Source organism: Hakea prostrata, chromosome 10, assembly GCF_041222555.1.
Source record: "Hakea prostrata isolate BN-2017 chromosome 10, UWA_Hpros_2, whole genome shotgun sequence".
Classification (NCBI taxonomy): domain Eukaryota; kingdom Viridiplantae; phylum Streptophyta; class Magnoliopsida; order Proteales; family Proteaceae; genus Hakea; species Hakea prostrata.
Window position 1 is genome coordinate 32,903,570 of NC_142609.1, and position 23,153 is coordinate 32,926,722.

The 23,153-nt window shown below is 36.1% G+C and overlaps 1 protein-coding gene and 1 pseudogene across 1 annotated transcript; one reads left to right on the forward strand and one right to left on the reverse strand.

The window, feature by feature from the left end:
* Window positions 1-1,135: 1,135 nt before the first annotated feature.
* LOC149002532 (protein S40-5-like) lies at window positions 1,136-1,849 on the reverse strand. The gene has a single exon (XM_089138732.1). It carries the CDS (start codon window positions 1,847-1,849, stop codon window positions 1,136-1,138), a length of 714 nt encoding a protein of 237 aa, XP_088994858.1.
* A 21,046-nt stretch (window positions 1,850-22,895) lies between these two features.
* LOC149002533 (uncharacterized) lies at window positions 22,896-23,153 on the forward strand (annotated as a pseudogene).

The window sequence follows — 23,153 nt, forward strand, 5'->3', positions numbered from 1 at the left end:
AGTATAATAAAAGAATATAAAAATAGTGTTATCTTGGTCCCAACTTGCATTTCTTCCCCCATTTACCACCCCGGAACCTCTAACCCTCTCATCTTCTTAATGACTTATACTTTACCTCCCAATTACCTTCTTAAATATGTATAAAATATGATGAAACATCTCTTAATTAATTTCTATATTAAAGTCCACAATGAGTCTCTCTATCCATGATTTGCCCACACAATAACAGATGAGTCTCTCTCTCTCTCTCTCACTCACTCAAGTCATACGTAGAGCCAGAAGCGGTTCAACTTCAATGTTGCGCATTAAATGCACAACATTCAAGTCTTAATCAGCTAGAAGAGGCTATCCTTTTCCTTGAAAAAGGAAACCAACGACAGCACCTAGTCATCTCTCACCCATGTCCATCACCATGTTGTTTTCTTTCTAATGTCCCCCACTTCCTCTTCCTCAACTCTCCTATGCTTCCTTATTTCTTTTAATCTTCCATCCTTCTTTATTTCTTCCATTGTTGTTTCAGATACAATGTTCTCTTTCCCTCTCTTCGTCAAACACTTCCAATATTCCTTTATTTCTCAAAGCAACTCAAAGCGGCGCAACAGCTTCTGTGAGAGTTAGAAAGTTACAATATAATTAAGTTGAGAGTTACAATATAATTAAGTTGAGACTAATTGAGAACCCCATATCCTTCTCTTTGTTGGGTTTTCTTAGAATCCTCAGTCGAGTATTTCTTTGTACCAATTTCCCTCGACAGTTGTTAGGTAAAACAAAAAAATAATTTAAAATTTACTGAATACGTTAAATCAAGTCCTTTAACCTATCTCATACTCGAGAATGGATTCACGGTTAATTAACAAGAATTGCTTAAAATTTCCATTAATAGACACAAATAATTTAAATACAATTTTCTAATCTCAAGAGAATCTCTAGCTAACCACACGTAGACATACGAGAGAGAAAGAGAGAGAGAGAGAGAGAGAGAGAGAGAGAGAGAGAGAGAGAGAGAGAGAAAAGTAGGGTTGGTTCAGTTCAGTTCAGGCTCAAACGCTGCAGAGTGATTTTCAGTTCACTCATCCGAATCATTGCCCAAGAGTGGAAAAAATTTGTAAATAAAGCTAATAGGATCTGTTTTTGCTTAACCATCGAACCCGGTCTGACTCCAGACAGCATCACGAACCCGGCTCATATCTCGACCCTTAAGGGTTCGACCAACCCCTTCCAAAACGGAAGTGGCAGTCATCTTCCGTGTCCTTGCATACTGCTGAGCCAAGTACTCGTGCGGCGGAACCATCTCTGACTCACCACCATCTTCCAACCCGTAAATATCCGATCCATGAAACGATTCCACTGAGTTAACCCTCAGAGTGTTCGGCCAGTCAGGCACGTTTACCGGCGCTGACGTCGCCATGTGGTGTCCATTCCCACGCTGCGCCGCCTCCCCATCCTGTGCTCCTCCTCCTCCTCTGGATTGGTGCACGATCCTCCTCGATGTTTGTGCCCTGCCGCCGTTCCCGGAATCTTCCACGAAGGCCATCGACAACCCACCCACCACCGCTGTCTCCTCCCTTCCACCACCGCTACTCCACCGTCGATTGCGGGACCCATTTGAGCTCCACCCGTTCGACGTGGTGGTGGTGGTGGACATGGGTGGTGATGGGTTCCTCGTGCTATTTCGTTCATTACGATGATCACCCAAATCCATGTTTCCCATATCATCCACCATCGACCACACATCCTCTTCCGCTAGCTCCGACACATCCGCGCCGCCGCCGCCACCTCCGCCGCCACCACCACCATAATCAAGTAAACGCTCATGACGATTAGTCGACCCTCTCCGACCCTTTGCCATCAAATTACAAAAATATTTCGCCTCTCGCCGGATTCTAAGAATCAGAAACGGATCACCACTATCATTGTTAGACTTTTTTTTCCGGCTGCCTGAGAGGCTATTTACCGACAAGCCAAGCCGGAGAGGCTAAAGGAGCCCAAGTGTTTTTCTCTACTCAAACCGTTCAATATGAAGGTGAAGTTTTGGCAAACCCAGGTGGGTATATATAGTATTTCAACAAATCCATCCACATCAATAATCACTGTTTCTCATTTCATTTGGATTCCAGATTCATTTCCATTGCATTTCACCAGAGTTCCCCACCTCATCATTTCTCCAATCAAATTGGACGGAGTGAGATTTAATTCAGATTGCATCTGATGCCACGTCGGATACTCTCTGAATCTTAAATGATGACGTAGCAAACAGGTTAGGGGGTTGGGCCCACTAAACCTCTCCAACCAATCCAAGGCTTACCTCCACGTGGGTACGTGAGGGGTTGGGAGGTGGGGGTATACCCCCAAAGGCCAAAAGAGTCAAAATTTGGAGACATCAGAAAGCTTTGGTTCACATGTTTGGGAAGCGACAGTTTTAATGGTCAGACCGGGACCCATGGTTGAAGACTTGAAATGAATAGAATCATGGACAAGATTGATTCAATCCTCATGCATTCTCATTTTATTTTTGGCTAAGAATCAATATCTTGAAAACATGGAATCAGGAACTGAATCGGGTTATTCTGATTCCGATCTGAATTGACTGACCCGAATCAGTCCAAATCGGTTTTAAATTTCTAACCTGATTCAACCAATTTGATTCCATTAATTGATATATTTGAAACTTTGAAGAATTGTTTGCAGCTATTGGGACCCTAACTGGAATTAGGGAAAATATAAATAAATATTTTTCTTTTTCAATCTTATATGGATCTTCGCATCATCACTCGAGTCAGAAAGACTAGGGTCTCATAATCTAAGTGGGAGGGAGGGAGGAAGTGTACATGGAGGGACACAAGTTTGAACCCAAGACCCTCGAGTCAGTCTAGTCAGAAAGGGGCGGGCCTGCTTGGAAGGGAGTCGGCTAAATATTTCTTCTAGTTGTACTGTCTTTATACAAAAAACTACCACTAAGTATATCAGAAGTACATCTAAACAACATGGCTAACAAGAGAAAAATTGAAAGAATAGTTAATTATTATTCTTTAATTTTAGAAATAAACCCAATTATAAATTTATAATGAAAAAGAAAAAACTAGGGTTGTTGGGGCACATTGAATGGTAGAAAAGAGGGGAGGGAGTTTGGGAAGGAGGGTCCATTCAGGGTGGGGTGGGTAGGCCATGTGGGTAGAGTGGGGTTGTCTCTTGTGGACCAAAACAACAAAGAAGGTGTTTTCATCATTTCACAATGGAAAATCACAATCAAATTCCAAAAATGGAGAGAGAGAAGGATAGATGGGTTCTACACTTCATGGTTTTGGGTCTTGCAGTCTTTGTATTGTGATGACACAAAAGCCACTATTCTGTCAGGCCAGTTTGCGGGCCCTATCTCGGATGGTACATGACTAAAATTGGGCCCACCCAACACTAGGTCTCCACTCACTGTGGACCCCACCGTTGATATTGACCACTCTCGGTACTTATGATTGCAGTCAAATAGAAACACATAGATGAAGGGAATTCCCATTTAGCTGTTAAAACTTAAAACTGTCAACTACTGCAACATTATTATGTACTCCACCATATAGCTATGCTTGGTTTGTATTTTCACAATAGATTCTCGGGAGCATTTTTTCTTGGGGCTAAGTGGGATCAATTTTGAAACCATTAAAACTAGGGAACAAACAGATCGGATAGTGGTAATATCATATCTACATCCTATTATATGTTGGACAGATTCAAATAATATCTTATCGATTTTTGGATGGACTTAGTCGGATGCAGATGATAATTGAATAGTCATCTTCTTAAGTGGATTGTTTTAAATGGATATGAATACAAATTGAATACAAGTTTTCAAATATTTGTTGAGTCTTTACTACTTTTTTTGTGAGGATTAAGTTTGAAATTTAAGAGTTTAGTTACTTTAGTAATTTTTTTTTTGTACAAGGGGGCTTTATTAAGCTAGGGATGGGGATATTAATATGCTTCAACAAGAGTCGAATTCACGACCTCTTCACTAAGATGTGTTGGTTTCACCGCTAATTTTATTTTTTTAGTATTTATTTTTGAAAAAAATCTAGTAAATTATTCTCGTAGATCAAGTAATAAAATTTAACAAAATAAGAGAACACTCCAAATAAGTAACTTAATCATATAATTTTATCAGATGGATAATAATTAGTTGGAAAGATGTTTACCATATTAGCATCCTATTAGTAATTGGACAAATTCGGATACCCTAAAAAGAACACCGATGTAAATTCATAAGAGAATTTTGGTTATCCATTTACACCTTGCTTAAAGGAAGGAAAAAAATGTATTTCAAAATATATTTCAAGAATAAATGATAAACTAGCCCAGTTTTTTCTTTTTATTTTATTATATCTGTATAAGGTGTTGAGGTATTTGATTCATACCCAACTTATGTTGAGGTACTTAAGTTATACCCAACTTATTGTTGAGGTATTTGAGTCATACTCAACTTATGTTCTAATATGTGCCATCAGATTAGTTACGATCTAACGGTGTAATGAGCCTTTTTAGGAGAGTCTAATTACCAATAGAATTCAGTATTTATTCTATAAATACTAGCTGGAAGCAGCAGTATGAGCAGGTATTCCAATCTAGATACTCACTCAAGGTGTAATGCTTTAAGCAACCTTGTGCTTAAACCTAACCCTAACATAAGGCTTAGTTCAAGTTGCCTTGGTTCTAATCTATTTTAGATGCGCGTGTGTAGCGAGAGAGAAAGAGAGTTTATGGTTCATAGCATGAAAAATTCATCGTATTGGGTTATGATTCGTCAACAAGAGTCAAGAGGAGAGAATGTCAAGATAAGAGAAACACAGAAAAAGAGATCAACTGGTAGCATAGCTCTCTCCGATTAATCAACTTATTATTAGGGTTAGGTCGTCTTTTGTTTTTGTGGAGCCAAGTATCACTGGTTTTGTATTCTAGTTTAATCAAGTTGTTTTTATTATTATTTAATTACATATATAGAGCCATAGAGGTGAAACTTGAAAGTGTAACTGAAGAAGCCTTGAATGATTCCTAATTCAGAAAATTTTCAAATGCCCTCAGATTCTGATTCTTATATACTCTTCGGTTGAACCAAAAGGTTCGGTCTGACCTAGTAATTAAGTTAATCTGGTTCATACATGTGTACTTTCTGGAAGGTTCTCAGTGCATGGGCCATGTCACTAATGAGTGTTCACTGGTTCATCTGATATTCATGATTGCAAGATGAAACCCAGATTCATAAATCATCAATGATGATGATGGTTTGCTTTGTAGAAACCTATTCCTTAATGATCTTACAGAAAAAGGTACCAATCTAAACAGATAACAGCAACAGCATCGAATGAAGAAGATCCAGAACCCAACTCATCTCCTATTCATGCTCATGCGAGGCAACTAGAGAGTACTATGATTGATCTTTCTGACTCTGATCAGGTCTTTACGTACTGAGCATATAAATACAAACAGTGAAAAACCCAGTTGAGAGAAAGAGAGGACCCGCCACCCTTGTCCACATATGAAACTCCAAAACCAAAGAAATCACTTCTCATGTTGCTGAATCAATGTGAAAGAGGTTTTCATCTATGCATGAATAAAGAGAATCCACGATTGAAGACAAGATCTAGTTGGTTGAGTTGTTTTAGAATCAGAATCTCACCTCCTCCTGCTGCTGCTGCTGCTGCTAACCCACGAGCTGTCCACAAGCCTCCAGTGGCATCAGAAATAATAACAACAAAAATAAGAAAGAAACCCCACACAACTGTGTTTCTCTTACTCATGTGGGTTCCAGTTCTAACAACTAGAATTATATATTTATTGGTACTTGGTTTTTCGTGTTTTTTTTATAGAATATATAATCCTTTTTCAGTACTTCGCCTACTTTTATTGCCTTCATCATTTGTGATAACTAAGGTTCATGACTTTCTTCGCTTCAATAATGGCTTCTGCTTTTCTGGTCTGTACTAAGATCTGATCATGCAAAGATTAAATATATTTTTCTCTTCAATGAAAAATTTTCCAGGGAGCTTCAATTCCAATGTATTTCCACCTACATGGTTACACACTTATGGATTCAAATATATAAAAACAATATCAGAAATGGGATCCAGCGAGGGATGCCTAGGCCTTAGGGTGGTCACTTGAAAGCAAGAGCTCCCTCATTCTTCCCACTGGCTAAGCTGGCCAATAGTCTAAAACCAGCAAGTGGCATGCATGGATAGAAAGAAAATTCATTATTGAAATGAAGAATATAGAAATTATATATTAAATGGTGAATTGCATTTATTTTCTTCTAGGTATTAAAATTAATGTTGTGTAGTGATTCCGATAACTTTTCCATATCTAGGGGAGGTTTGAACTTTTTCTGGAAGTTCAATCTTTTGATAAGAAGGTTGACTTGGTTCATTGAATCTCATAATTATGTCTCTAATAGGTCATAACTCTCTTAATTAGGAGTAATAATTCTCATGAAAATTATGCTTATTATGTATTTGGAGAGAGAGGTTTCTATTTTATCTAGTAAGTAAAACGAATGTTTAAATTCTTGCATACCATAAATACTCTGAAATTTTTAATTTTTGCATAGTTCTCTTTATTTCAGTTCTTGCAATATTGATGAGTTTATTAAGACGAATTCATCCCATGTTTAGAAATAGGTTTTCTGCGTGATTCAAGCTGTTGTGTGTTTCTTTTACTTCTTGTATGACTGTATTCTAGGTGAAGAGACTTGTGTAACCTATTTACTTCTTGTACTTTCCTGTTTTTAGTTATTCTTTTCTATAAATTTATCTGTATCCAAACTTTGTTTCTATCTTGGGGACTTTGGTTGAGGAAGAAACTTTTCAAGTTCTAGTTGTCATTAGTTTTAATTAAGCCCTTAAGTGTTATCATGAAGTGTTTGGCTTGGAATGTGAGGGGTATTAATGGTAATTTTACACAGAGATGCTTGGGAAAATTTTAAGGAAACATAAGCCTGATATAATTTTCTTATGTGAAACCAAATGTCGGGATCACCAGTTGTTAGTTAATGGGAAGAGAAAACTTTTTAATGGGTTCTATTTGGTAGGTCATGAGGATAGCTGAGGTACCGAAGGGCTTAAGGGAGGACTAGCTGTCTTAGTCTCGTCTGGTCTTCAAACTCAGCTGATTCATTTTGACCCCTTTGCCCTTATGATTTGATGTGAAATGAAGGAATGCCCCTTTGTGGTAGTATTCATTTATTCCCCCCTAATTATTCTGAGCGTAAAAAGTTTTGGTTGCATTTGGCTTCAATGTTACAATTGTTTTAGGAACCGTTTGTCATTATGGGGGATTTCAATGAACTTCTGGAATCTAAAGATAAATGTAGTGGAGTCTTCAAGCCCTCTGGTGCTCTCCTCGCTTTGCGAGCAATCATTAATGAAGAAAATATGTTCGGGTTTGTGGCATTTGGGTGCCTGTACACATGGACTAATCGACAAAAGCCGCCACATTTGGTTAGAGAGAAATTTGACCAGGTCTTTTCTTCTCCAAGCTGGGTTAGCAATTTCCCGAATTCGTGGGTGACAAAGTTATTTGCCACTGGATCGGACCACAATCCCCTGATACTTGAACCTATTTGGTGACACCAATTCACAATGGGAAGCTCTTTCATTTTCAAAATGCATGGTTTTCTCATCCTAACTTTTCTACTGATTTTCAGTATGCCTGGATGGAAAATTCTAGTTGCTCTTTAATTGCAAAGTTGGCAATTTGACTCGCTTTTTGAGACATTGGAATAATTCGGTGTTTGGTAATGTGGACAATATGTTTCATAGAACCACACTTGAAATTGATGTGTTGAAGAATAGCTTGAATCTAGACTGGCATATCATACATAAAATAATAATAATAATAATAAAAGAAATGTTGGATTGGGCTTTGCAAGCCGAAGATATGTTTTGGTTACAGAAATCTCGAGGTATGTATATTTTTTATGGAGATTGAAACACTAGATTTTATCATCTTCCTAGCAAAATTAATCACCATCGTAGATGGATCTCTTCAGTCGAAGAGAATGGAAGTCTATACTCTAACCCAAGAGAAATTGCTGGGATTTTTGCTGAGTATATAAAAAAACTTTACCAAGCCCCTTATTCATTGGATCCTGAGTTTGTTCAACGCCTCTTCCCACCCATTGAGGTAAGCAGCGGATGCCTCTTGACAATTCCAAATCAATTAGAGGTAAAATGTGCAGTTTTTTCCCTTGGTCCTTTCAAAGCCCCTGGATTTGATGGGTATAATGCTTTTTTCTTTCAAAAATTTTGGGATTTAATTAAAGAGTGTTATAAAATAAAGAGAAAATATATTAGATACAAAGAAGAAAGACAAGATGAGTTCAATCAGAACTAATTCATTCAGTTGAGTGCATTACATATTTATAGTAGAAGGAGCATCTACTCTGATATGGAAATACAATATATGATTCTTGCACACAATAAGATATTCTTGATATGGAAAAATAGATTGCCGCCCAAGATAGAAGGTGCATAGAATGGAAATATTGACTGCCAATATTGTGTAATGAGATGGTTGTGATCTTCACCAATATTGCATCCTGAGGTAATTGAGATCTTCAATTGGAAGTACAATCTCTTTGGGGTAATGGACATCCATAATAAATATTATTTATAACACTCCCCCTTGGATGTCCATCAATAGATAATGTACCTCGTTAAAACCTTACTAAGAAAAACCCTGTGGGAAAAAAATCTTAGTGAAGGAAAAAGAGTATACATATCTAAATAATACGTATTGGTAGCTGCCTCATTAAAAACCTTACCGGGAAAACCCGGTGGGACAAAACCTTGGTTAAGGGAAAAAGAGTGCGACACGTATTTTACTCCCCCTGATGATAACATCATTGAGTATCTTTGAATACGTACATTCCATTATCATATACCAACTTCTCAACATCTGAAGTAGGCAACACTTCAATAAATAAACCTGTCAAGTTATCACTTGAACGAATTCAATGAACATATATTTCACCATTTCATTGAAGATCAAGAGTGAAGAAGAATTTCGGTGAAATATGCTTCGTTCTATCTTCTTTGATGTATCATCCCTTCAATTGAGCTTTGCATGCAGCATAATCTTCATATAATATTGTTGAAATTCCCTTCTTCTAGTAGAAGATTGCATGCTTCATGAATGTGTTGTATCATTGATCTTAACCAAATATAAAATAGCTAACATTCACTTGAAAATAAATAGCATGTTTGAGATCTAGTTTTATGTAGATCAGATAAATATCCTGCATTTGCAAAATTAGTAAGTTGATATCCACATTCATAAAATTAATATCATGTCAATAATTTCTCGAATATACTGAAATATATGTTTTATAACATTTCAGTGTCTTCGTATTGGAAAATAAATAAATCTTGTTAATACACTTATAGAAAATGCTACATCCGATTGTGTATTATCAGCAAGATACATTAATGTCCCAATTGTACTAAGATATGGTACTTCAGGACCAAGAAATTCTCCTTTGTTTTCTTGGGGTCGAAATGAATCTTTCTTTATATTGAACAATCTCACAACCATTGGGGTACTCAATGGATGTATTTTATCTAGATAAAATCTCTTCAAAATATTCTCTATATAAGTTGATTGATGAACAAATATTTCATTCGTCAAATGCTCAATTTACAAATCAAGACAAATCATTGTCTTTCCAAGATTTTCATTTCAACTTTCTTAAAATAATCTACTGCTTTTGGAAACTCTTCAGGAGTTTCGATGATATTTAAATCATCATCATATATACTTACTAAAATTAGATCCATATCCTTTAATAAAGGCACAATAATAAATTGGATCATTTTTATGCTTTTCATTTAGTAAATATACACTAAGGAGATTACCATATATGCCTTGATAATCTTTGAAGCCTTATTGAGCAAACTTCCTAGGAATTTTTATATGCTTGAGTCATTTTGAATCCTTCAAGGATTTTCATATATATATTTTACACTCGAGTGAGCCATATAAATAGGCTTTAATAATATCCATTAGACGCATGTCAAAATTTTCATATCTTTGCCGGATTAATAAGATATCGAAGGTGATTGCATCCACCACAAGAGAACATGTTTCCATGCAATCAATGCCAGGCATCTGCGAAAATTCTTGTGCCATAATTCATGATTTATATATCACGATTTCATTCTTTTTCTCATTTCATTTTTTCGCAGAAAACTCAATTGTACCCCACTGGCTTTATACCTTCAGATGTTGGACTACATGTCCAAAAACTTTATTTTGCAAGCAAATTCAATTCTGCTTGAATTGCGTCTTTACATTTTGGCCAATCATTTCTTAATTTATATTCATCAACAAATTTATGTTCAAGATCCTCGTCTTGATATATTATTTCAACAATAAAAAATGTTGTCGACAACTTTATCTTTTCGGTTCCATCTTTTTCCTGCAATGACATAACTAATCGAGATCTCTTCATTATTTTCGGTACTGAACCTCTTCGGGGTTTTATAGAAAGTTATATCTTGGGGATCTTCATAATCAATTGTCTCCATATTATGACCATCTTGATCATTTGATCCTTTCCTTTTCTAGGATTTTATCCTTGGAACCGATTGATCTTCCACATTTTAAACGTGGTTTAATTTCATTTGCCTTTGATAGATTGTCCTCTTTGGGACATCAATTCTAATTGGAGCATTTACAGCTGGAATATGAGATTTAGTAACTCTTAGCAGGTCAGCAAATCTGGCAGTTGATTTATAATATTTATTGCATTATCCTTTGAACTTCAAGTTCACAGTGCTCAGTGCGAGGATCTAATGAGATAATGATAATGCATACAATCAATCTCTTTTTCCAACTGTTTATTCTCTCCCCCTCATGTTGGAAAAACTAATTCATTAAATAAATCTCCTATCATTGGCAATATATTGCATTATATAAGGAGATTTATATCCAACATATATTCCCAACTTTATTTGGGAACTCATCTTTGTCTTATTTGTGGTGGAGTAATTAGAACATAAGCCGCACATCCAAAAATTTTAAGATGAGAAATATTTGGCTTCTGACCATAAGCCAATTGTAATAGGGAGAATTCATGACAACCTTTTGGCCCGATGCGTACAAATGATGCTTTGTTCTCATAACCAATGGTTTAGCTATTAATTGGAGACATTTAATAAATGATTTTGCTAAACCATTTTGGATATAAACATAAACAACAGGCTATTCAACTGTGATCTCAGTTGTTATATAATAATCATAAAGCCTGAGATGTAAATTCACTGAAGCATTATCAAGACAAAGCTGTCTTTATCTTATAATTCATAAATTATGCTCTTAATCTCATTATTTGAGCAAACAATCTCGCAAACACCAAATTGCGAGTTCATAATGAACATATATGTGACCACTTTATAGATGCATCTATTAAAATCATATATTATTTGAATGGTCCACATGATGGGTGAATGGGCCCATACATTTCACCCTCTATACGTTTCAAAAACGTAGAATGTTCAATCTCAACTTTAGCTGGTGAATATTAATAATAAATATTTCTTGAGAACAAACAATACAAGAAAATTCACTTAATTGAAGAATCTTCGGTTCTTCAATGGATGACAATTGAATTTTCAATAATTTTTCGCATCATACTTGATCCGGTATGGTCCAACCGGTCATGCCAAATAATAAAATTATTGGAATCAATGTTCATTTGATTTACCCAAGCATGTGTTTCAACCATGCGATATTCGTGTAGTACAAATTGGGAGAAATATCTAATAACTTTGTATAGATATTTACTTATACCATTATTTGTAGTCTCAATCTGATAATAATTTTGGCAAATAGCTTTGAAACTTAATAAGTTTCTTTGAGACTTACTAAAAAATAATGAATTATTTATAACCAATTTTATCTCCCAGATAATAATAGATTAGCTCTTCCGGAGCTTTCAATCAATGTTGTACTACCGATTTTATATGAACATTGGCTTCCGTATCATCAAATAAGAGAAATATGTATATTTTTCTCTCGGTATAATATGCGTCCTGACATATAAGAGAATATTCACATTCTTCATCAAAATGAAACAAAATATATTAAAAGATATATAGAAAGTCAATAAAAAAAAATTTGTAGAAGAAAAAGATTAAATTTAAGATAAACTAACATATGAGATGAAATTTGAAGAGAAAAGAATTACATAATCAAATCTTCAACTATTATCTTCAAAGAAGTTTGCAGCATCTAGATATGTAGTACATGTGAGGCCATCAAAATCATTCCTTTTGTAGGCAAAAATTGCTCAAGTATCATGATTTTGGAAAATCTAATTTATCTCCACATTATTTTTATTTCTTTAATTAAGGCTTGACAAAGCTTAATTAAATATTGTGGAGTATGATAGATACATGTCTAATAGCTTTCATACCAAATTGGTAAAAAATATTATCTTCACTTCTTGAATTGTTATATTGAGAATCCTTATTATTCTCTTATTTACTTCCATAATAATGACGGTAATTATTCCGTCTTTTGCCTCATCCTCTTCCACAGTCATGACCATAATTTTAATTTTGCCTTCTTTCAGGCATATCATGAATTGTTGCATTCACTTCAGGGAATGGAACAGAACCAATAAGACGAGCTTCATGACTTTTCATTAATAGTCCATTATTTTACTCAGCCACAAATAGGCATGATATCATTCAGAGTATTTCTTAAAACTCCTTTTACAATATTACTATTGTAACAACAAATCTGAAACTTGAAAATTTGCTGGGATATTTTCATGAATAATATTTTCTCTTTATAATTTCAAAAGAGAATTAATTTCAAAAACTACAGAACTGTATTTATTTACAGTTTCAAATCTTGCAGTTTCAAATCTTGCAACTTCATGTGCATCTGCAGAACTGTATTCATTTACAGTTTCAAATCTTGCAACTTCATGTGCATTTGCAGAACTGTATTCATTTACAGTTTCAAATCTTGCAACTTCATGTGCATCTGCAGAACTGTATTCATTTACAGTTTCAAATCTTGCAACTTCAAGTGCATCGAGAATCTCAAGTTTCAAATTCAACTTCAAATCTTGCAACTTCATGTGCATCTGTAAAACTGTATTCATTTACAATTTCAAATCTTGCAACTTCAGGTGCATTGAACAATATTTGTGGTGCAAAGCTAGCAACCACTATATACAATAAATAAAACCACAATCGTTAAAGCAACATAATATCTTATTATTTGATTGATTCTTAGATTCAATAAAACACATACCTTTTTATCATGATGCACTTACATTTCAAGATGGACAAGGTAAACTCCATTGTTTACAAAAACGTGCGAGGAGGTTGATCATTCTTTTCACTTTGGAATAGAAAACATAATGATACATAGTCTCTTTGTCTTTCTTCTCAAAACGCAATACTTGAGCGGATTCGTTCTTGAGCGGAATCGTCTTTGATAACGTGTTATAAAATAAAGAGAAAATATATTAGATACAAAGAAGAAAGACAAGATGAGTTCAATCGGAACTAATTCATTCGATTGAGTGCATTACATATTTATAGTAGAAGAAGCATCTACTCTGATATGGAAATACAATATATGATTCTTGCACACAATAAGATATTCTTGATATGGAAAAATAGATTGCCGCCCAAGATAGAAGGTGCATAGAATGGAAATATTGACTGCCAATATTGTGTAATGAGATGGTTGTGATCTTCACCAATATTGCATCCTGAGGTAATTGAGATCTTCAATTGGAAGTACAATCTCTTTGGGGTAATGGACATCCATAATAAATATTATTTATAACAAAGAGGATGTAGTTAACTTTGTCCCTTCCTTCTTTTTTGAAGGGGGGTTTTTTGGGGGGGGTCCCCCCCCCCCTTTTTTTTTTTTCTTCAAAAAAAAGAAAAAAAAATTTTTTTTTTTTTCCTTTTATTAAGGGGGGGTATTTTTTTGTGTAAAAAATAATAAAAAAAATTAATTAAAAAAAAAAAACCCCCCCCCCCCCCTTTTATTTTCCCAAAATAGGGTGTTTTTTGGTAACAAAAAAAAAAAACATAATAATTTTAGTATTTTAAAAATTTTTTTTATATAAAAAAAAAAAAAAAAAAAAAAAAATTTTTTTTTTTTAATATATATATAAAAAAAAAAAAAAAAAAAAAAAAGGAAATGAAAATTAATTTTTTAATTTTTTTTTTTTTTTATTAAAATAAATGGTGTTGTTTTTTTTTTAATTTTTATTTTTTTTTTTTTTTTTTAAGCTTAATGGGTCTCCTTATATGCGGTTTTTCTTATCCCATGGGTTAAGACAAGGATGCCCTCTTAGTCCTCACTTCTTCCTATTAATTATGGAAGTGTTATCCTATTTGCTTGATGAGTATAGATCTCTCAATCTACTGCATGGCATAAAAATGGGACGAGGGGCTCCAGAAATTACTCACCTCTTTTTTGCAGATGATACCTTTCTTTTTTGCAAAACAAAGACTAAGGAAGTTCTAGCTTTGAAAGCAGTTCTGAAACTATTTTCTGATCTAACGGGTTAGGAAATCAATTTTGAAAAAAGTAGAGTATTTTTTAGTCGAAATGTGCCTAGAGAAACAAGAAGTCAGATACTGTCAATTTTGAGAGTACCAGAAATCAAAGGGGAAACTACTTACTTGGGAACTAAGTTGTTGGTGAAGAAAGGGAAAACAAGACTTTTACAAGCAGTCTTGGATCAAATGACTAGAAATTTGGCATGCTAGAAAGTAGATAATTTATCCTTTGCTGGAAGAGGAGTGATAATGCAGGCAACAATTCAATCAATGACACTCTATCAAATGCAATGTTTAAGGTTTCCGAAGACAATATGTACCAAAACTTATGTGTTGTGCCAGATTTTCTGGAATGGACAACCAAGGAAGAATAGACAACTCAAACTTATCTCATGGGGGAAATTTTGTCAACCGAAAGATAGTGGAGGAATGGGATACAAGAAGAAGGAAGACTACAACTCAGCCCTTTTTTGAAATAAGGATGGAGAATTTTGACCCAACCTGAAGCATTGTGGGTTTGGGTACTGCGAGCAAGATATTTCAAGAATTGCTCACTATTTGATCCAAAAGTGAGAACAAAAAGGGGTCATTGATGTGGAACAATATCTCTAGTACAATTCCTCAATTAAGGACTATGGTGATCCGCAAATTGGGAAATGGAACTCAAACATCTTTTTGGTTTGATCCATGGTTATCAACACAAGGCGGAATATTATCCAATCTACATGATTTTTCTCTTTGGCATCGGTGGGCCATGGTTACCGAGGTTTTCAATGATTTGCAAATACTTGAGAGTGAGATCTCTTCAATTCCTTTTAACCTTGCCCCCATTATAAATCTGCCATTCAATTTGACGGACCAAGATGATTTGTGGTCCTCTTTGTTTTCCCCGCATGGGGAATTCACGGTTAAGATGGCCTTTCACACAATAGTTAATGTGTGTTCTCCACCAATTGTAGATAATTTTGCGGCATGGTGGAAGTTTATGTGGAAATTATGCATCCATCCTAAATTTAAAGTTTTTTTATAGTGTGTTTTGAATGCAGGGTTATCCGTTAGAGCAAAAATCGCTCAATAGACAAACATTCAGCTTGAATGTGTTTTTTGTGGGAAGGAAAATGAAACACTTTGGCATATTTTTGTCTCTTGTGACTGGACAAAAATAATTCATGCTGCTGGACCATTAGGCTTAAGAACAGAAAATTGGGTTGATATATCTCTTTTGAGTGTGTGTTAGAATTTTCGTTCTCAAATGGATAAGTCAAATGCCACTTGGTTGCTCTCAATTTTTATAATTACTTGTTACTTTATTTGGCAAGAAAGAAATTCTCAAGTATTTGCGCATAAAATACCCAACCCATTGATGGTACTTTCTCAAGTAAATCAATGGATTGTAGCATTGTAGCTACAAGAAATCAAGAACAAAAACAACATTCCTCACACACAACAAAATTCAACACAAATTGATACCTTGTTATTGAGAAGTTTTGAAGATCATGTTTGTTCTATATACCACAAACCACTAATAATGTGTTAATGTGTGCAGGGGTATTTAACAAATGGATAGGAGATTCTGGCTGGAGCATGGGGGTCTATATAGATAAACATATGAGGTTCATCAATTTTGGAAAACCCAACACAGAAGATGAATTGGAGGCAACGCTGTTTGGTATACAAGCAGGAATTGATGAAGCAAATGAAAAACGGCTAGAATTAAGAGAAATTCGGAGCATATACCTAGAGCTACCAAATCTCTTACCAAAGCCAACAACAAGTTTTTGGCCCCTTAATGTAATACATAACTTAATGCAGGTTGCTAAGACAACACAAGTAATTAGATATGATGCATTCCCATCCCCAATGCTCCAAAAATGATTTGTTAATTTAGCTATAACAGCGTTTAATCAAGAAGTAGGAAGTAGTGGAACTCAAGCTAATATTTGCTTATGGAATGAAATTAGGAAAAAAATAATTTAATAGGTATCTTATTTAGTTACCATCTTTCCTCCCTTTCAAGTTTATTTTTGTCCACATTCAGATTCAAACTTGAATGTGAAAAGAGGACCTGGAGAGCATTAAGCTACTTCTCCTCCAAAATGTCAATCCTATTCAAACCTTCTCCAAAGTTATCATTCTATATAGGCCTGCAGAACCTTGGTACCTTTATATACTTGAAGAAATCTCTATCTAGTGCCATAAGGTTTTGGGTTGGACCCTCTAAGTGAGATTTCATGAACATTGTAATTTGCATTATGTGTGATCCACATTATTGTACCTGTTTTTGAAGATTGAGTCATGTCGACAAATGTTGCTAAGTGTCCAAATGACCTGTTTTGTGAAATCTATGGTGGAAGCAAAGGGCTCAGGCCGACCCATTTACTTGATCAGAACTAAATAAATGTGTACCATATGTTCTCTTATGGAGTCATTGTGAGATCTAGGGATTTTCATACTAAGATTTTAGATGAAAAGTTTTTTAATGTTGTTTTGACAATTAGTTGAAAGATTTTTCATTATAGTTTTCTTCGTGTATAGTGAAAGTTCTTCTTCATTGGTGAAAATAGGATATTACGTTGTGCATAAATCATGTTAAAGCTATGTGTTACTCCAATTTGTTTATGTATCTGTTCATGATTTTTTCGGCATTCATTATACAATTACTATTATCTAATTTATATGAGACATGAACATGTACATACCTAATGATGTGTCTCAGTTACTATTCTGATTCTGACTAAGCCCCTTCTGGTTCTCAAGATGATGAGTCCTGCAAAAAACGTTAGACGTGGGTCGGTTCGTATGCCAGGCAACCGCCTCCGATGGCTCAGTCAAACTGTAACAACCCCGGTTTTTCTAACCCGGAATCCGTATTGCAGGTCCGATAACCCGAAGGTCTAGTCGGATTAATTTTGTGGAGTGTCCAGATAGAAGTCCATGATCCATATCCAGAACCCATGGATCTGGATTCTCTTGTTGAAGAATCTGCCTTACTGGGAAGTTAGATCTCTGGTAGAAGGCAAGTGGTGTTTGGAGATGTCTGGAATGAAGATAAGACCTCCCCCATATATTGTTTAGGGCTAGGTTGTGTTTGGGTTTCAACCCCCTGTGCAAAGCACCCTTGTATAGCAATATACTTGGGGGCGGTTGATTAAACCAAGCGACCGCCCGGTTCTGCTTGCGGGAAAATGCCCTATTTTGCCCCCTATTCGTTATAAATAGCATCCCTCGCCCTATTAACGCATTATTATGTTTGGGATTGCTATTTTGGGCGATTAGGCGGCAGTGGAAATGTGCTAGAAGGTGGGTGAAGTGTTGTTAATGATATGGAACCTTTTCTCTTCTATTCTTGGTGATTCTGGTTAAGGTAATGAATCTCCATCTGCGATTCTCTTCTTTTTAACCTCTAATTGATATGAACCCATCCACATTTTGTTAGTGGTTACCCAATTGATTCGTTGTATCTCCCTTTTCAATGTTCTTGATGAAATCTTGTCCAGAAACGAATCCCCGCATTTGTTTAATGGATGGATCTCATCAAGGGGAATGATTTGGGTGGTTGATCTTTGTTAATTTTAGGGTTTCTTGTTACCCCTTTGTTCTAGACCTATTAAGCTTGAAATTCGGACTAAGATCATCCCAAAACGGATTGAAATCGGATGATCAAAAGTCCAATTTTCGGGGTTGGAAACTGTCTGAAATAGGGGCGGCCGCTTGTGGAGGTCGCTTAATTCAAGCAACCGGCTGGTTTCCAGTGACTGTGTAGGTCTGATTTTTGAACTGTTTTGACTCTTGACTCTTATACATTCTTGTAACCCTATGCCTAGGTGTTCTCTATTTCAAATAAAAGTCTTATAATAGTTTTTGGATTGCAAGTTAGAGGAATTCTACTAAATTACAGGTAAGGACATGCATTCTTATTTATATGCAATTACATATACATGATGTTTCAACTGTTCTATTTACTATTCTTTGGTCATGTAACTTGTTGTAATTGTATAAAGCATGTGAATCTTATTGTATACTTGTTGTTAGTGGTGTTCTTTGATGTACTTCATCTTTTATGATATTGCACAACTGTTCATGGTATGATAAAGAGTGATGTAGTGTAGTTGTGATGGAATGGGTATTCCATTGGGATATCTTGGCTGAAGATATCAGAGGGTTGTGGTATGGGACACATGCTCACTGATGCCTCTAGCACTATCATGATTACTTGATGACATATCTAGGAGAGTCTAGAATTGCATGGCTAGGTACCCCACATACTATTACCCTTTCGGCAAGGGAATTGAAGTTGGGTGACCCATGACAATGGTGACGTGACTATGTTTCATCCTGCAGCGGTACCAGTCCCGTGCGGAGATTTAGTGGTCCACTGTTGGTCATGCAATGGTAGGGTTGCATATGTTAGGGTTGGGCTTATGGACGTCCAAGGAACGGACCGGGTGTCGTGAGGAGTCATGAGAGCATCCGCCCCAATAATATGTGGATGACCATAGGGTTAAGGAGTGGAGTGCAATAGCGGTAGCTAGTCCGTGAGGGTTCTCACTCCTAGGTTGCGAAGGATACTGAACCGAGTTGGTTGGTGCCATAGGGGAAGTATCTGGACTCCATATAGTATGTTACCATCATGACTTGCATTGGATTAGAAACCCCGACATGCGCCAGTACTCATTGCCAATGGTCGTGGTGAGAGAGTGTTGACTTAACCCCCAGCTTTGGTTTGAGAACCAGGTGTGGACTTACCCCTTTGCTCAGGATCCCTACAGAGGTAACCAGTCCTTGCCAGATCAGAGTGACCAGACCTACCCAGAGGAGGGCTGGTGTATATCTTAAAGCATGTCAGCTGTTAGAGACTTGCATAGTTAGATATTAGTAGCATTCATATTTCTGCATACCATCCATATCATTTTATATGTGCATTCTTGGATTGTATTGACATATATATGAGAATTGTCTGTTCTTTACTGAGTTCGTCGGAACTCATTCATTTCATTGTATATATTGTATAAGTTGTACAGATGGTTGCACAATGTCGGAAGTTGGAGATGATTCATATGAAAGAGCCTTCTCGTACGAAGTTGATGTGAGACAGACAGTGGTACATGGACTTGCTGAGCATGGAGCCTCCTGAAGATGCTTGTGTGCACTTTTAGCACCCATTGATGGCCGACGGAGGCAAATTCCCAGGATTTTGATGATCGTGTGGAGAAAGATTGGAGGACATCTTTACTTGCTAATTTAGAAAACTAGTTTTTAGATTTAGAAAAGAAAACCAAAGAGAAGATTATTTTAGTTATTTATTTTGCTTCCGCTGAACTCGATATTACATTTGATTCTTGATTCTTTCATTTGATTCTTTCTTGGATATTTATTGGAGTATTTGGACTACTGTAACCTTTTTATTAATTATTGTTCTATTCTTGCTCTTGATTACATGTATTTGTATTTATTATTATTGATAGACTAAAACCGTGGATCCTGTGTCGGATCGCACCCACGGGTTGTCGGGCGGGTAACTGAGGCCGGCGTGCGGGGTGTGACACAAACAGTGAACAGATTAAGATCCCGTGCCAGAGCTACACAGGATTATGTTCAAAATATACTCAATGCTTACCAGTGGGGTGAGTCCTTGTTTAAATACTGTATGTATTACCTTTTTTGGATTGGGCAGGTTTCCCGACGAGGGCTGTCATTTTTCCCTGGATTACGCTCCCTTGTTGTCCATCCCGCTCAATCATCCTTGTGGTTGACCTTCTATTTAGGGCATTGTTGCCATGTAAGTCCAGCATAAATGACGCTCTTTTTTGGTCAGTCGGTAAAGGTCCCGGCTAAGTGTCTGGTTTAGCCCCACTCGGGTCCAAATCCGGTCGAGTAGAAAACCACCCGTATCACCTAGAAGAAAATGTGAGAGCCTACTTAGGGGGGGGGGGGAGGGGGAGTTGTCTCCATTATTGCAAACTTGAGGCTTGCTAGACATATGAAGTCAAAATAGCAAGCCACCATGAAGAATGCAGTCAAAATAGGAAGCACTTTAAGTTTCAACCAAGGCAATCCATACATGGGCCATTGTGATATCCAACCCTATCACTCTAGATCTTTTTCTTTCTTTCTTTCTTTCATTCTCGTATATTTCACTGTCTCTCACGTCATTCCTGACTTGTCACATTCAATTTCAATGCCTGGTTATTACTTTGATGTAGGGAGAAGGACGGGCACCAATTTATTCCAAACAAGCCTTCATAACGGTTCCCTTGAGGCCCACTGACTGCATTATTACCTTTTTCTTTTCTGGTGAAATGTCATAACTCTATTAGATAAGAGCCATCTTAATGGTTTTACCGAATTGGCTACATCGAGTGTGTTTGGTCTTAATCCTGTTAATTTCAGTTATAGTGACAGTTACTATATTGACCATTTCAACCGACACTCTATGTTTTCTTCTCTTCTCTTCTCTTCCTGGAACACAAGAGAGAGAGAGAGAGAGAGAAAGAGAAATAAGTGCTTATCCCACTTGGAGATGAACATGTAGTACTTGAGAGTGCTTTCTCCATGTGGTTGGAGTAATAGGGCAGGTCCATTTTTGATTGCTCTTTATTAAGATTGGCTTTCAAAGTAGAAATCAATCGAAGCAATGATGTCCAAGGACAGTGAGACCATCACTTGCTGTGTTTTTCTTTCATTTTCTCTTTTTCAATCAGTTGTCGTTGCAGGAGATATATGTGGTTCACCATGGTCTCATTGTTCTTCCTTACAATTATTTCTCCATTATCAACAATACGGCCAAACTGAAACCAACCTAAGTGGTTCTGGGGGTTATTTTGACTAGTTTCATCAAAGCTTTAATTTGGTTGGACCCAGGAAGAATCATCATCAATTAATGCAGCTCAGGAAATAGAACTGCATTTCAACCAAAAAAAAGGAGAAATAGAACTGCATTATGCAGGACTGGATGAACTTTTACCTTTTCTTTCTATGTTTGGAAGTTGAATTGCATGGTTTAAAGGGTTTAAGTAAGCATACTCAGAGAACTGCCTAAGCCCAACCCAACCAAAAGGACCCTCAAAGGGGGCTTGTTTCCATTTACCAAATATTGAAGCTTGAGTTAGCTTAAGCACGTAGCTGGGCTGGGCTGGGCTTGGAGACTCCAATATTGAAACTTGTGTAGAAGCATGGGAGGATATGGAGAATAAGTCGATCAATCAATTTTCTAGTTCGGTCAACAAAGCGGTCAAAAAGGCGCACAAATTAAAATTTGGATTCGATAATTATTCGATTGCTAAAAGAAAATTTGGGTAAAAAAATGGGATGTTTAGGTGAGCAAATATTAAAGAAATTCAAAGTAGGAGTGCAATCATAGAGATAAGAGAGAAGCCAATATACTTGGGATCTTGTGTTTGGTTAAAGAAACTAAGTTTAAGAGAAGTTAATTATAGAAATAGTCAAAAGACTAATGTTTATTAAATGAACACAGTCAATACTTTATAAAAAACTAAAATTGACACCTAAAAAGAGAAGTTACAAAATAATAATAATAATAATAATAATAATAATAATAATAATAATAATAATAATAAATAAGTTTGCTTCTTTCAGAAAAAATTTTCATGATGAAATATAAGACATTAAACTACCATTAAACCTACCCTAATTCAGATTTTTATCCGCTCTTGTCTTGACACCCTCTCGTTACCTCTAGTTGGCCGTTAGATTTTAAACACGTGAATCATTCCAATTAGATGAATAGAAATTCATTCAAAAAACACACCTTTATAAGCTCCCAATTCTCTCTCCTCTCCTTCACCATCTCCATCTTCAGGCTAGTGTCGCCACCATCACTGCCTTCTTCCTCTTCAACTCCGGTAGTTGTTTATCTACCACCACTGTAACCTGCTATATTATCTCCTAGACTCTCTGGCCATAGACTCACCTAGTTAAAGATGAAGTAAGAAGCAGTAGAAGAGAGACGAATGGGTATCTTAGAGCAACATTCATCTCACCATGTATCTTCTAAACCAGTCCTTGAAATGAGCATAACAGGACAAGAAATAAAAAAAATGGTGGTTGGTTTAATCTTCTTTGGCTTCTTTTTGTTTATTTTTACTGTAAAACGATTTCTCTTTTCTTCTTCTTTCTTTAATTCGGGGAAGTGCATATGAAGATTTTAAAAATAATAAAAAAAGGGAAGAGGTGAACTATACAGCTGAATCAGGCCCTTTCTTTATCTCTTGTCTGACCAACAGATTCACGAAAACCAAAAACAGATCTCTGTAAATCTCTTCTTGACACTTTCATTTTGTTTAGGTTTTCTTGTTAGCCATGGCTTTGGAGTGGGTTGTTTTCAGTTATACCGCCGGCTTGGAAGTGATCATGCTCCTATTGCCCAAATGCGAAGCAGAATCATGTACTCCGACAAAACATCTTGGCCACCAGAAATCCATCCTAAAGAGTCAACATAATGCCATTTTGATTGCCGCGGCTCTCATCTTTTATTGGCTTTTCTTCTCCGTCACTCACCATGTGGTCCTTCTTGAGCAACTTAACTAATGCATTGAGACATTGAAGAATCAAGATTGA

Excerpts from the sequence above, each read along its gene's own strand:
- LOC149002532 (XM_089138732.1), bottom strand. The coding sequence starts at position 1,849 with ATGGCAAAGGGTCGGAGAGGGTCGACTAATCGTCATGAGCGTTTACTT.